Source organism: Bombus terrestris, chromosome 10 (genome assembly GCF_910591885.1).
Source record: "Bombus terrestris chromosome 10, iyBomTerr1.2, whole genome shotgun sequence".
Lineage (NCBI taxonomy): Eukaryota > Metazoa > Arthropoda > Insecta > Hymenoptera > Apidae > Bombus > Bombus terrestris.
The window spans coordinates 1,478,305-1,492,500 of NC_063278.1; the positions used below are offsets into that span (position 1 = coordinate 1,478,305).

Sequence of the window (14,196 nt, forward strand, 5' to 3'; positions counted from 1 at the left end):
CGTTGCATCCGTGTCAGGAGCACTGTATCTAGACGTAAATGCATTCCGATCCATTTCGATCGTATTTATACTTTGTATTTCTACGTGACAAATTCTCGCTGAAATTGGACGATATAGAAGCACGGCTTTATGTGAAATATATTACGACGAATCCTGAGAAACGACTGGACGTACCAAATGGAAAAAAATTACAGAAAAATATCTACATTTAGAGGTTTGTGAGATCAGGTTGTAAATATAGTTGCGCCGTGTTTCACCGATATACGATGGAACGAACGATAGGGAAAATTCATAGAAGTACGAACGCGAAACGTTGTTCGCAGGATCTAGAAACGGATCTTCGATTAACTGGGGAAGAGAAGAGGATACATGTACGCCGTTAAAGGACACCGATGGAATTTAATCGGCTATTCATATACGTGCCGCTTTTACAAACTTTCCGCGCGATCTTCGATAGCTACGTCGCTGTGGGCATTGGAAAGCACGTCGCGTCGCCGTAATTAGAAGAAGATATCACGGAACTCGGTGCCGGGAGGTTCGAAAGGTTTGGGTTAATGGGATAGAATGAAGTTCGTTTGAGATTCCTGATAATCGGAGTTAAATATGTTGGCTGAAGCAACTTTCGAAATCGTTCTTTAAATTGAGATCTGGTTCGTATAAATCGTTCTTGTATATACCAGCGCTTAAGTGTTATTTATGAGAGATAACGTAGAATATGTAAATGTAAGTTGTAAGACGAAATGAAAATTGTGAAATTGTATTATATAAATGCTAGATATTTAATATTTATAAGATCAATTTCCCTTCACTTATCGATATAATCCATCAAGCTAAAAACATTTCATTAATATTTGTACGATTAACTTGCAACTCTTGCTGATTTCCTGCAGGTACGAAATTTTTATCAGATCCACGAAAATGCCTATCGATCTCAATACGCTCGATTTATCGACGAAGAAAGGATAAATTTCAAATAAAAGGTAAGAACTTAAACGATTGGAAAGAGTTGGAAATTTGTTGGCGCCTCACGATTTAGAAACGCAGGCAAGCTCCGTGTGCTCTACTCCCACGAATGCCCTACGGGAGTCCCCGCCGCCTTCGTTCCATTGCACGGACGCGGTGGGCGTTACGGTAATTAATTTTTGCCCGATAATTAAGATATCCTGTGCAGACGCTGAGATATAGCCCGCGGTATCGTCATTTTTCAGGCCGGGATATCGCGTGTTTCTTCGCGCAACCTTGCAATTCCTGGTGTCCCGAACGAGCTGCTATTACGTCCTCGCGAGAACGATCCTGACGCTTGATTCTCAAAACGGCCCGATCCTTCTGGATGCAACCATTTCCAGCCATAAATCCGCTCGCGTGCTTTGGAATAATATCAACGAGCATACGCGTGTTCGTAATAGTAAACGGATAGTTAGGTTAAATAAATTGCGCTGTTAGATGCGAAATCCGAAAAGATCGTGTAATTTTTATTTATATCTACAGATATACGTATATATTTGAATACGTAATTCCTTTGTTATTGAAACGACGAGATTTGAATTAGAATCGAAAGTAGTTTGTAGAAGGAAATTAAAATAGTTTCGATGAAACGTTAGACGAAATCGTCGAAATTTCGAGTTTGTCCGACGATATCTATATTGGATCATCGGAATCTACTTTTATTATCGATTCGAGATTCATTCTGAAGATTCAATAGTAATTTCCTTTTATAAATTTTCAACGAAAAAATGTTCAAAAGTGTCCCAAAATTTCAACAAATAATATACCGGAAGATTAATTTCAATACAAATAGAGATATATGAAGAGACATTTAACATCGAATATCTGAATAGCAGCGAGATATTTTTGTAATAATTGTCTGATATCGAACGAAGAGAAGAGCGTTATTCGCGCTATACGGTACAAGTGAATTTCACAATTTCCAACTTCAATATCGCTCGAAGTGCGCCGATCTCGCGGTCCGACAAAGTATCTTATTAGCGTCCGACAGTGTGTCTACGTCCTAAAATTTCCAACAATCCGTGGACGTGTAACGCGTAGAATTATACGGTACAGTGAAAGTCCGGATCAGAATGCAGCGCAAAATTTCTCTCATCCACCGTCGTCACGATCGTTCGCGTAGTCGCGATCGCGCTTTCGAATCCGCGTTTTCATATTCGACCGTGTGGTTACACCTTTGTTCAACAAAAGTCCCGAGTTGAAGTGATGGAAACCGGGACAAGCGCGCCGGAAGAGCGAGAGATTACGAACGTGTGTTTACATAGAAGAAAGAGAGGAAAGAAGACTAAGCGGAAGAAGAAAAAGAAGAAGAAGAGAAAGAAAACGAAGAAGCTGGCGAAGGAAACATCTGGCCCACGGTGCTGGCGTTTCGTTGGGATTATTAATTGTTTCATCTCCGCGCTTATCCGCGCCTGGCCGATCGCACGACTAAGCAAATACGAGAGGCGTAACCCACACGGTGATGTACGAGCTTAAAAGCCCTCACGATTCACCACGGACCACGTTTCTCTCTTTTCATCTTGCGTTTGTCTCGATGTAACGCGCGTACAGAGAAACGGAGACGGAAGAAGATACAGCCGAGGGGTTATCGTCTGATTTATAATTTGAGGCCCCGGCTGCTCCACCGTGGAATACGACCCGACGTTTTCCGGTTCAACAAACGTAATTGGTTGCCGGTACGATCGTAGATAGCCGCCGGTTCGGATCGCGGCTCCTCTCGCTCTGTCCCGAGCTTCGCTTCCTCTCTTTTCTCGCGAGGCTGTTTCGCCTCTCTGACGAGTCCTTATCTCGCGAAATACTTTTTTCCAAATGCTCTCCGAACGTAACTTAAATCAAGAATATCGAACGCGATGGATCGAATTGAATTCGAAGAGCTCGAGCAGCCTTGTGCTTGTGAGAGTACCAGTAGGATTCTTGACCCTGCCGATTCCTATGTTTCAATGTTACCCTCGTTTTAATAAACAAAAAGAACATTTAACATTTTCAAAGGATGTCCAACCAAGTTCAAGTGAGAAGAACCTTGCGTATTTCTTAAGGTTCGAAACGTATAATAGGGTTGTAAACGAAGAAAAGAAGATGACGTGGTTGAACTCCTTGGGTAACCACTTTTCAACCTTGTCCTTTGTAATACAAGTGACACGACAGTAGGAAGCCTAATAAATAGAAGTCAATTATCCTCTTCCCAGACAGTCCTCGGACGATATAAAAACAAATTTACGACGAACATCAAATTCGCGATAATAAACGGTTGAAACGGTAAAATAGAGCATCAGCACCTGTCGTCATAAACCGTATCGACTCTAGTATCGTTAAACTACTGGTGGAATAAGTGGCACTAAATCATCAAAAGTCCACAACGTGATCGTCTCCTATTTAAGAAGAACCTTCCTGTGTACAGTCCTTTAAAGGCGCGTGCTCAGCGACGATTTGTTAGAAACGCGGCCGCATTTGTACCTTTCTACTTCGCGTTGCGCCCCTTGGAAACGTTCACGGCAACGTCTTCATCCGCGCCACGTCCGGATACACGTCCGCCTCGATGATCGTGGACCAAGCAGGATCGGTGGAGCGCGCGAGCTCCAGCTAGCACGGAGGCAGGCCACGAGCACACACCCGGTGAATTATGGAGTGCAGCAACACCCACTTCCTGGTCCTCGAAACGCCAACTCCCACGCATACTGATGGACCTGCCAGGGGCGGCGTGATGAATCCACGGCGGCGATGTGTCCATCCCTTCGCCCCTCGCACGAAATCTCGACGATATCCAGGCCGTCTGCGAGCCACTTCGCGCTTGCTCTATCATTATTCGCCGAGCGATTCGTTAATCAATCATTCCGCCTAATTGCGCGACTGGCGGCGCGTCACGCGGCTCCAACGTCTCCTTTCGCGCGAGTGAAACCTTGTATTTTGCTGCCGAGGGACGATTTAATTCCAAGGGGGAGATCGGTGGAGCAGAATCTTCGGTGAAGATAGACAAAGAAAGATGCGAGCGATGATATTTTGATACGCGTGCGTAGGCTCGCGGAAGTATCGGAGCACTTTCAGACTCTTCCCGCGAGTATGTATTACGCGAAATATTTTGAGATTTCATTAGCGTTGTTACGCCATTCGTTTACCATAATCACGTTAAAGGTAAAGTTTCGATCGAATCTGGACATGTACGTTGAAGTGATAGAATATTTTTTGTAGTCAAAAATTAGTTACGGTATTAATAGCAATTAACAACCTCCGTCTATTTGTATCGCGCAATTGTAATGGAAAAATGACAGCTTGCAGCAGTTCGTTGCAAAATGTAAAAAATCCTCGATCTAATTGCGACTCTAATCTTTCGATTATGATCCACGCCACCGTGAATTCCTTAAACGCGGTGCGACCCTTCCTTCTAACGTCAGGTAAGCTCTCATCGCCACCGATCCAGCAATATTTCCATTCGAGGAATCCGCAGAACCGATTTACTTGCGACGCGAGGCCGGTACACCGGGAATCGTAAGAACATACGTGATATCGAAAGGAAATGCCTCGCCGGACGTCGGCCAGGCGCCGGGAGTACGAAAAGAGAGGAGAGAAAGGAAGGGAGAAAGGAAGAGAGAAAGAGGCTCCTCGACGCGGAGAGTTGAATTCTGAGATGGGGCATAAATTGATATGCATCCAGCATTCGACATGTCGGTCGGATGAAAGAGGGAGACCCGAGACAATGCCTGTCGGCCGAGCAACACCCCATCGTGCATCCGGTGCGTTTTCAAGGAAGCTTTCGGAGCACCGTGACACATATCAATTGATTTTCACGGGCGCAGGTCCGACAGCGTTCGACATATCGTGAGTACACTCGTCGTGCGCATTAGTCGATGCCTCCCGTACGTTCGCTCGATGCACGAACAAAAGACGAAAGTTCGATTCGACGATTTCACGTATTCCAGCGAGTATAGTATAAGATACCTTCTCGACGATGCTAGGTGCATGAAGAGGCAACGTGCGTGCGCCAGAGCGCGCTGCGGCGCGGCAGTTACTAATTTAATTACAACGAGACACCGATTGCGCAATTAACATATCGTTAAAATACCGCGGCGCGGTAATTATACGCTTTCTAGGTGCGCAGGTCGCGGCCGATTTGCATATCGTTCGTACGGCCAGAGACAACCACCGGCACGACAACGTTTGACAACAGTCGCTCGTTAGAGCTCGTCGCTTCTGCCGACGTTGTGCAACACAGATTCTGGGTCTAACCAGTGTAACTTCTAATTTACAAGCGATACTCGTAGGCTTCGGCCACGGTTGATACTTACGCGTATTCGACGGTAGCGTTCGTCTGCCTTTTTCCATACATCGTAATATTTCGTTCAATATTTTCTTCCCTAACAACTGTAAATTTTCAACGATGTTATCTTGTTTTATGTTCGTAAAAAGTATCACCCGTGGTAGCGACTCTTGTAAAATTTCTTGCTATTGTCGTTAATTAATTCTCTCGTATAAATAGCATCAAATTCGACAATAGAATAAGCGAGATGTACAAGACCGATCGTTTCTACGTAAAATTAAAAAAATGTGCTATTACAACTTGCAACTTGTCACTCGCTTAATTCGCTGATATTATCAATTAATCGATTATAGCGCGAAACTGTGCGAGAATTCGTTCGATCGTATGGTAAGCAATACATCGTTTCTATAAATGAAGTTTTCCCGTACTTTCTCCAAGATTCTCCAACGAAATGGTACAAAACAATACTATCGGTTAACGTCGCGCCTGATTTATCTCCTTTTGTTAATTTCCTTCTCCCAGAAACGAGACCCACCACCACGAAACTTTTATCGCCAATGAATCAGAGGAACAATACGCAACACAGACGCGCGACCACGGAATACGATATTCCATCGGGCCCGAACTCGATCAAGTATGATTCACCTGACTATCAAACGCGTCAATAAACACTCCCCGAAGCGAATCGGACAGCGGCGCCGAAAGGTTGCGTTCACGGATCGTCCTCGACGTGTGTCTTCTATAAATTCCAACGAGAGCTGGAACGTCCGCGTCCCCTGGAAACTACTTTGTTTTACAACTCGACACTCGTGTCTCGTCTCTATGCGTACGCACGAGCGTTTGTGCGATCGCTCGCTTACGCGCGCGCGCGCGCGCACGATAGTGCTCTTTGCACACAGAAATCGGCGTGTATCGGCTCGTAACCGCGTCGACGTTCTACACAGAGCACGCGCTGCGTTCAATGTAAAGCGTTAAAACGCTACGTGATCAAATTCGACAAGCGACCGGACACTCGCCACTCCGAGCCACCATTTCGCGCTCGTCGCAGGAATATCAAGCAGAGAGATCGTTAGAAACGTTTTAGAATTAAGCGTGCCTTTTGCCCGGGGCCCCTCGCGTCGTGTATCGATTAGAATGGAACGCGATTCCCGCTCGGTGAAACTTGGTTAATGGAAATTAGCCGGACGACTCGCGCGACTGTCCTTTGCCCGCGATCTTGAATGACAATGTTCGACCTAGCGGAATTTCGGTGAACCTGTCGCAGTGTCGTAATTGTGCCGTGAAAATATCTTTTCGTTATTTTCACGGATATTTTTACAGATGAAATTCAAGAAACGGAACCTAAGTGATTCGTTTCACTTCTAAGCACGTATCGTAGCAAAAAGGCGTTTTGCGAATTTCCCGTATCTTTGCATATTACAGGCATACGTGTATGTGAATACGATATTACCAATAACGGCAACCTTCGTCAGGTAGGAAAATTTGTTGCGTAAAGGAAACTACCACGCTCGTATTCTCTCATGCTTCTAAAGCTAATGTAAAGTTCAATATTCGAATGTCCGATAATAAACAAGACTAAAACGTTAATTTCACAGACTGGATATTATTTTCTCGCATACGTAACGTTCCCTTAAACATATTCCAACGATTATTCCTGTAGAACGAAACGAGAACATCGAATCGAGCCGCACTCCGTATCCTTGCTATATCCACGGCAGTTGCAACTTGTTCCTTATTAGCGACAGTCGCGAGTAGTGCCGGAAGCAAGAGAACAAATCGTTCTCCGAGACGGAACGCCTCTCGCATGACCGCGGTTGAGAAATCCCATTCGTTCGGTCCCATCGTCCTCTCTCTCCTTCACGAAAGTCATCTTCGGAGAATTTACGGAGGTGTGCGATCTTACAAAATCGCGACCTCCCACCCCTGTGCAACAACAATGAGCACACGAATACGAACGCGAACACGAGATGCTCTCGATCGAGCGTCGGCTATTTTGAATAGTTTCCCACAGACGCTCGGCGAAAAATCCGCACCAACGACGGAGATCGAACGTCCACGCGTTTCGCCGTGGCATCTATGATTCACCAGTCGCGCGCAAGGAGGAAGAAGCGTGTGGAAACAGGAGGAAGCGAGACGAAAAGACTCATTATCGTGGAACGAGCATCGAGAGTCAACGTGACTTCGCGAAATAATCTCGGCCGCGAGCACGTTAACGCGAAATCAGGCGTTCGGATCGTGAGACGAGGCGAAAACAGAGGCAACCGTCGTCGGTGTGACGCCATTTCGAAGCAAAAGTCCGGTAGGGATTACCTTGATCCCTGAAACGTTAGGTTCAACGTCATCCTGCGTAAAACTGTTCGTCTGCGTTAAAACGAGAAGGCTCGTGGGTCGGCTCGAGCCTCTCGCTACCCGTATCGCGGAATTAGATTACGTATCTCGCGTTTGCCCCGTGATTTATTTATCGCGCCGGCCTCCCCGAGGCGTGCTGCGGTTTCAACACCTTTTGACGCGTGTATTTACGATTATGAGAATTACACAAGGCAATTAGAGCCGGCTGGCCGGTATAAATACGAGTAATTGTGCGCCGCTTCGCATGGCCGGTACGCGCGACCGGCTTAAATTACGCGCTCCGCTGCGGAAAATCGGGCGATGCGCACGATGCGCGCCGCGGGAATCGCTACGATTTCGAATAATTGCGCCATCGTTTTTCACGATCTCGTAGATTCACGACATGCTCTACCTTTCTGCTAGCTTGTTCGCTGGTGTTTGATTTTAGATATCGGAAATACGAATCGACGCTTTTGTCGAAATTGCACGGTGAAGAATGAGACGATACAGGAAATTGTAGAGGCTTGCTTATATAATAGAATATAATAGAAATTATTGATCTAAATATTTATGGAAATACATTATAGTAAATGAGGTATACTTACGATGTGACAACGAGTAAAAACATAAAGAGATCATAAAGAGTTGAAAGAAAAAGTTTTCTGACTCGAACCAACGTTCGTGTGGTTGCTAGTGATAAAGTACTTTATTATGCAATACATATGCGGATAAACGACAAGAAGCTTCTCGTATCTCGATCGTTTCTCGCCCGATGCTGCCTAATATTCTTACTCGAGAACCGAAGAATTAATAACGATCGAACGGAGAATAACCACGATTAGCGAAGCTCCAGCGTGGGAATGCAGGAGCTTCGCAGAAATATCGTCCCTGGCGAACTTCGAAATTCGATTTCGTGATTGCAAGGCGTATCTCGAGCGCGTTCGGTGCCGCCTTAGAGACGGTTATTGCGCTCTAAAGTGCTACAAAATTGCACGCGCGTCGTGATCGCACCGTCTCTAAAGGGGAGAGCGAGGGAGGCCGGCGAGGGAGAACGAAAACACGGGTACGATCGACGGTTACCGTTCGATCCTTCGGATCTCGCTTGCTACAAGGGTTAGGCCTGTTCGACCAAACCACGACGAGGATTCAGCGCGGTCGGATGGCTCATTTTCACCTGGGGTTACCTTTGGCACACAATCATCCGCCATTAAGGCCGTCTGCAAAAATTTCGAAAACACCGGAATATCCCTTTACACGGGGCGAGCAAGAGGCGATCTCGTGGTACGCGCATAACCCGTCCGCGGCTCGGGTATATCACGAATAGCCCCGTGATCTCGCGGCATGATCTTTCAAGATCGAGAGTAACAGTCGAGTGGACGAAGGATGGGGGAATACGAGGGGGCGAAACGATAGAGCGAGACGCAGGCAGAAAATAAGACGGTGTTGAAGCAACGAGAAGGAAAAAGAGAATACGGTGTAACGAGAAAGGAAAAGGGAGAGAGGCAACGAGTGCTAGATCTCGAGCAACGATCGCAGATCATCTTCCCTCTTCGACCGGCTCTTCTTCTCGTCCACGATCCTAGAAGGAGGCGGCGGGGGCGAAAACTACGAAGCGCTACGTCGGCGTCGCTCCCGCCGCCGCCATTATCAAATTATTCACTCACACCGAGCGCCATCTATCTTCGGGCTCCGCGATCCTAACGTGTTATTATTTGATCCTCACTTTGTTAGCGATCTGACTCTAACAGCCTCGCGATATGTACCTGGTAGATCCTGCTCGCTGATCTGGAGTACTTCTCACGATCTCGCGCCACCAGCTCGCCCGAGACCAGGCCGACGCTTTCGGAACGACGAGCGGCTCTCTCGCGGCCGAGCTCGTGCACGCCAGAAGCTGCTGCTTGTTCCACGACGGAGGCGAGGACGATGGAATGGAAACTCGCGCGAGATTCCAGAGAAAGATCGCTTCGGGATAACGCTCGAGAGATAGCTGGCCTAATAACTTATTAATTTACGGAGACGGGATAGAGCGACGTGGTAAAATGAATCGATATACGTGGTATTTAGTATAACGCACAAGTATGTTTCAGGGGTGAAACGACGGAATCGATAAAAGTGAAAGGGCACGTGAGAAATTCACGCCTCGGTCATGGTTGCGCTAAGAAATTTTTAGTACAGAGTCGATCGATTTTCTAAATTATATCTGCGTACAAATTTCCAATATTTGCAGTATTTCTATATATAAACGAAACACCATTGATCGTAAATTCTTACAATATAACGCATTTAAATAGAAACGAAGAGTTGGTCATTATATCACACACTACATGAGTATACGATTTCCAATTTCTACGGACCACGTGTAACGTGTAATTCGACTGCAGTAATAGCTGTAACGAGTGAAAAATCAGAAAGATCCGAATAACTTCACGTGACCCAAAATATTCGACCACCTTCGAAGGAAAAACGCCAGAGACCGTGAGAGGAGCAAAGGTCTAGGGGTTAGCCAAGATACCGTTCCGCGTGCGTGTATATTCTGCGGGGTACGGAAGGTGAATCAGCCGACGGCGGGTTGCGCCACGACTCCGTTTTTCACGGGAATCGCCACGAGGTGAGACGGGATGGATCGCGAGAAACGTTGCCAGTGCCGGCAACAACAAGGGCAGGCCAAGGGATCAGAAACGGCGAAACTTTAGAGCTAGGGGTGAGGGGACGAAGATGACCGTAGCTCGTGAGGATCAGGCATAGGTAAGTGGCACTTATGTTTAATACTCGAGTGTGGATGAGTGGTCGGTCCTGCACGCGATCCTCGCGTCGGCGAGGTCTTTCCTGACCTCGCGTTCGCTAGAACCAATTTCCGCGGATAATACGAGCGCTCCGTGAATCTCGAGAGAGAGCGTTCCCTTAAACTTTAAATGGAGCACGGAGTTAGATAAATACCTTCTCTTCCACGCATATCGCCGTACTCGTATTCTTTGCTACATTTTACGTGTCCGAGAATTTTCGACGATCGCACGGTTTCAGCTTGGTCGATCGATTTCTAAATCGACTAAGATCCAAGCGCTGGAGGTGCTTGACATTAGGGTACGAAAGAGCACAGTGCATATCAATCGAAAATTTGAGATCGTTAACGCGTTTTGTCTAAAGCGGATGAAAAAATTGTAAAACAAAGAAAAACAAGAATACACATAGTACGACGTAACGCGTGGAAAACTGGGTCGGTTTTTTAATAGTATTTTGTTGAACTATATTGCGTTACGTTGCTCTTTTGTATCGTGCAACGACTGCGATATACACATAATGTCGCTTCGGAGTGAAACCCTGTAGCTTCTACATTGACAAAAATGGCTTCTTACAAAGAATACAGCTATTTTTGTGGCTGACTGTGTATCTAGTTCTAGTTTCATTTTATATAGCTCTGAAACTGCCTTATACACTTCCCTGTTCACGCTTCAGCAGATGTGACAATTAAAACGTCTACACGTATTATTATCGGAATTAAGGTTAATGTCGCTCATCCTGATGACGAGCAAAAAAAGCAGTTAAACTTGCGACTTCTGTTTGAAGCGCGGGAAAGTGAAAGGCGCGAAAAGGCCGCGTCGAGCCAACGCGAAACCAAGTAATCGAACGTTTACGTAGTCATGCGTAATTGCGCCCCACGGTCGAAGCCACGGTAATCTCGAAACTCGTTAAAAATCGCGCTAATCCTCGTTACGTGCCGTTTGTTCCAGCTTGTCATTAGCGCGAATCCTCCGCGAACGATCGTTTTAATATCGTCCATGGCTCTTTCGAAACGTCAAGCATTTTTCGCACGCTTCGCGAACGCTGTTCTAGATTAGACGCAATTCTGTATGAAAATAACGAGAAAATCTTGTCAAAGATTTATTTTGTTTGAAAGGTAAAACTAGAACAAGTAGGCGGTGAACCGTTTTCGAGCGGCAATCGTAATAGCTTAAAAAAGAAAACGATCGGTAGGCGAGTGGCAATCGTTTTTCAAACAAACCAACAGCACGGCAACATTCCGGTCACGCGAAGCCTTTCGCGAAATTCTAAGTAAATTATCAAAATTCTTTGGTCGCGGTAGATTCTACCAGCGAAGTCGAAAATAGTAAGGCGATCTCTATTATGCCTCTTCACTACATCAAGAATCCCATGTACGCACTTTGTCTCTTAGCGGCAGTTTGCGTACGACAACATGTGCAAAATAATAGGTATGGATTACAAGGAAATATTAAACGAACGAATATTTTTTATTAAAAATATACTTTTTAATAAGATTTCGCCGCATGTATAGAACCGACCAAGCATTAACGAAAGGCGTGTCGTTTCAAACTCCGACGACAGTGCACCGAACCAGGAAACCGAACGAAGCGAATTTGAAGACAGTAACCAACCCGAAGAAAGAACTTAACTACGTGGAAGTTAATCAGAAGAAACCGGTAAACCTCGAAGAAGCAAATTCGTTGGTTCATTGCGTGCAGAACTTCGCTGAACGGGCTCGGCGAATCGTTAACGATATTCGGACGAGCATACCGGTAAGTCTGATGTCGTATTTAACTTTCCTTTATTAAAAATGAAGAAAATTGAGGGATTGGAGTGGTAAATGAGGTAAAAGGAAAAAAGGATAAGGGCTGTAATAATTTATTTTAATTTTTCTGGTTAAAACACGAAAGTACGATATACCAAAAAGGCTACACATCGCGTATTTCTTTCCGTTTGTTCTCTCTCCGAATCGATAAACCTTGCAAATTTGAAATAACGTTCAGTGCTAAACGATGTAAAAATTGTGTCAAAAATATTTAAAATCTTTAGCTTTCAAAATTAACTGAAATATATCGCTATCGAGATTCCAAGCTTCTCGGGTACACGACGTTTGCCATCTCAACTCCTCAATTAGAAATGTTCGAAATAAAGAAACAAACTCTAAAATCTTATTTCTTCGTCAGGGTTCCAAGTCGACGGAATCCATTGATCCGCTAACTTCGTCGAACATTCTGGATTCGTTGCTTTACTTAACGAGCGACGTCGGAATCAAATGGTTAGCCTGATGCACCGATTTCCGATGCACTAAGAATCCATCGAAGAACTGTCGTTTGACCAAGGCCAATGCGGATTAAGGGGGGAATTCGCAAATGATCTTTGTCAATCGACGGTAAAGAAGATAACAAAGTCCGAACGTTCGCTGTTCCGTCGTAGACATCGAAGTTATCGGACCACTTGAACCGAAAGAGCTGATAAAATCATAGTTTGCTTCACAGGTGGATCGGTTCGGTGTTGTGCGCTCAAAAGGCGCCAACGAGCGCGCACGCACCGAACATGACACTGAAGCTGACACGCGAGTGTATTTAAACACTCGTTCATTTTCGATTCTTTCAAACATTTCGTTATTTAAAGATGTAAACGTTGCAACGATCATAAATCAATAAATCCTCGTGAACAAAATTGCATATTTATTCGTCGAAGCACGAAATATTTCAATCGTCTCGTGTTTCGATCGATTGCTTAAGACATCGCGAATTATTAATTCGTATTTTACGCGAGCCAACATGCCACATTTTAGATATTAAAAATAGCCACGTGAACTATCTATGTAATCGGTAACGTCGTTAATAAGGTACGAACAAAATTATATCGGGAAATATTTCCGTGGCGAATACAGAGAGGTTAACCATCGAATCCTCTGCCTGATGGACTTCCGTTTCCCACACCATTTCGAAACTCCACCCTGGAATATCAATAACGAACCCTCCCCACTCCTGCAATCTGACTTTCGCTACGTTTCCACAAGCCAACTGTCCCACGTTCCTCCTCACGAAAAAACCTGCTTGCTCATCGTGCACGGATATTTATCACTCGGATCTCTTTTCGTGGTCCCGGAGCGTGTCTCGCAATCCATCCGTCAGAAGCGGTCGAGCGGATTTCCAAATCTCTCTCGGAGGGTTTCGTAGCGGTTGCGGGCGGACAGAGTTCGAGCATACCAAGGCTCATTTGAATTTTCCCGGACAGGATGTGCACCGCGTGCATTTCAATCCCCGGGGACACCCCGACGAATTATGGTCGAGCGAGATGGCCCCCTCTGGAGGCGCGAGGAACGAACGAAGAGGGAAACGGTATACGCGGATGGTAGTTTAAGAGCGAACGCCCGGTATCCAGGGCACGTCCGGAGCGCCGACAGAACTTATTGTCGTGCGCACGACTCGTCGGGGCATTTTAATATTTCCGCTGAATGCGCCGAGAAAACGGTCGAACGTGGGCAACCGGCGACGAGAAAACGAAAGGAGACGAAAAAAAAAACAAAGAAACGAGAAAGAGAAGAAAAATGAGAAAGAGGTGAAAAAGAGAGAAAAAAGGGAAAGAGGAACGCGCAGACCGGAGGCGAGGAATCGTTACGCGACACTGCCACTGGTCTTGCGTTTTCGACTCCGTGACAGGTGGAGTGGCCACGGGGAACCCTTTGTTTTTTCTCCGGAGTGAGAGACTGCTCGCTCGTCGAGACAACACCAGCACCGTTTAGAGAGGCTGGCGCCACGAAGCGCATAACGATACTCGAATTTAAATATTCACTCTCCGGGCCGCGTTGAAAATATATTGCCGACAGTCCCCTTCGCTTCTCG

General features: G+C 45.8%; 1 protein-coding gene and 1 long non-coding RNA gene across 3 annotated transcripts in view; one reads left to right on the forward strand and one right to left on the reverse strand.

Annotated features, from left to right (window-relative positions):
* Nucleotides 1-14,196, reverse strand: part of LOC125385761 — a 62,673-nt gene that overhangs the window by 36,571 nt on the left and 11,906 nt on the right. The window lies entirely within an intron of this gene.
* Nucleotides 11,455-13,014, forward strand: LOC100651409. 2 transcript variants are annotated; one of them, XM_020864913.2, is made up of 3 exons: nucleotides 11,455-11,793; nucleotides 11,859-12,117; nucleotides 12,529-13,014. In XM_020864913.2, the coding sequence occupies exons 1-3, from the start codon at nucleotides 11,708-11,710 to the stop codon at nucleotides 12,628-12,630; spliced, it is 447 nt and encodes a 148-aa protein (XP_020720572.2). In that variant the 5' UTR covers nucleotides 11,455-11,707; the 3' UTR covers nucleotides 12,631-13,014. The 2 variants fall into 2 exon arrangements, with proteins under 2 accessions (XP_020720572.2, XP_003398153.2); XM_003398105.3 differs by having other exon boundaries at nucleotides 11,540-11,793; nucleotides 11,877-12,117.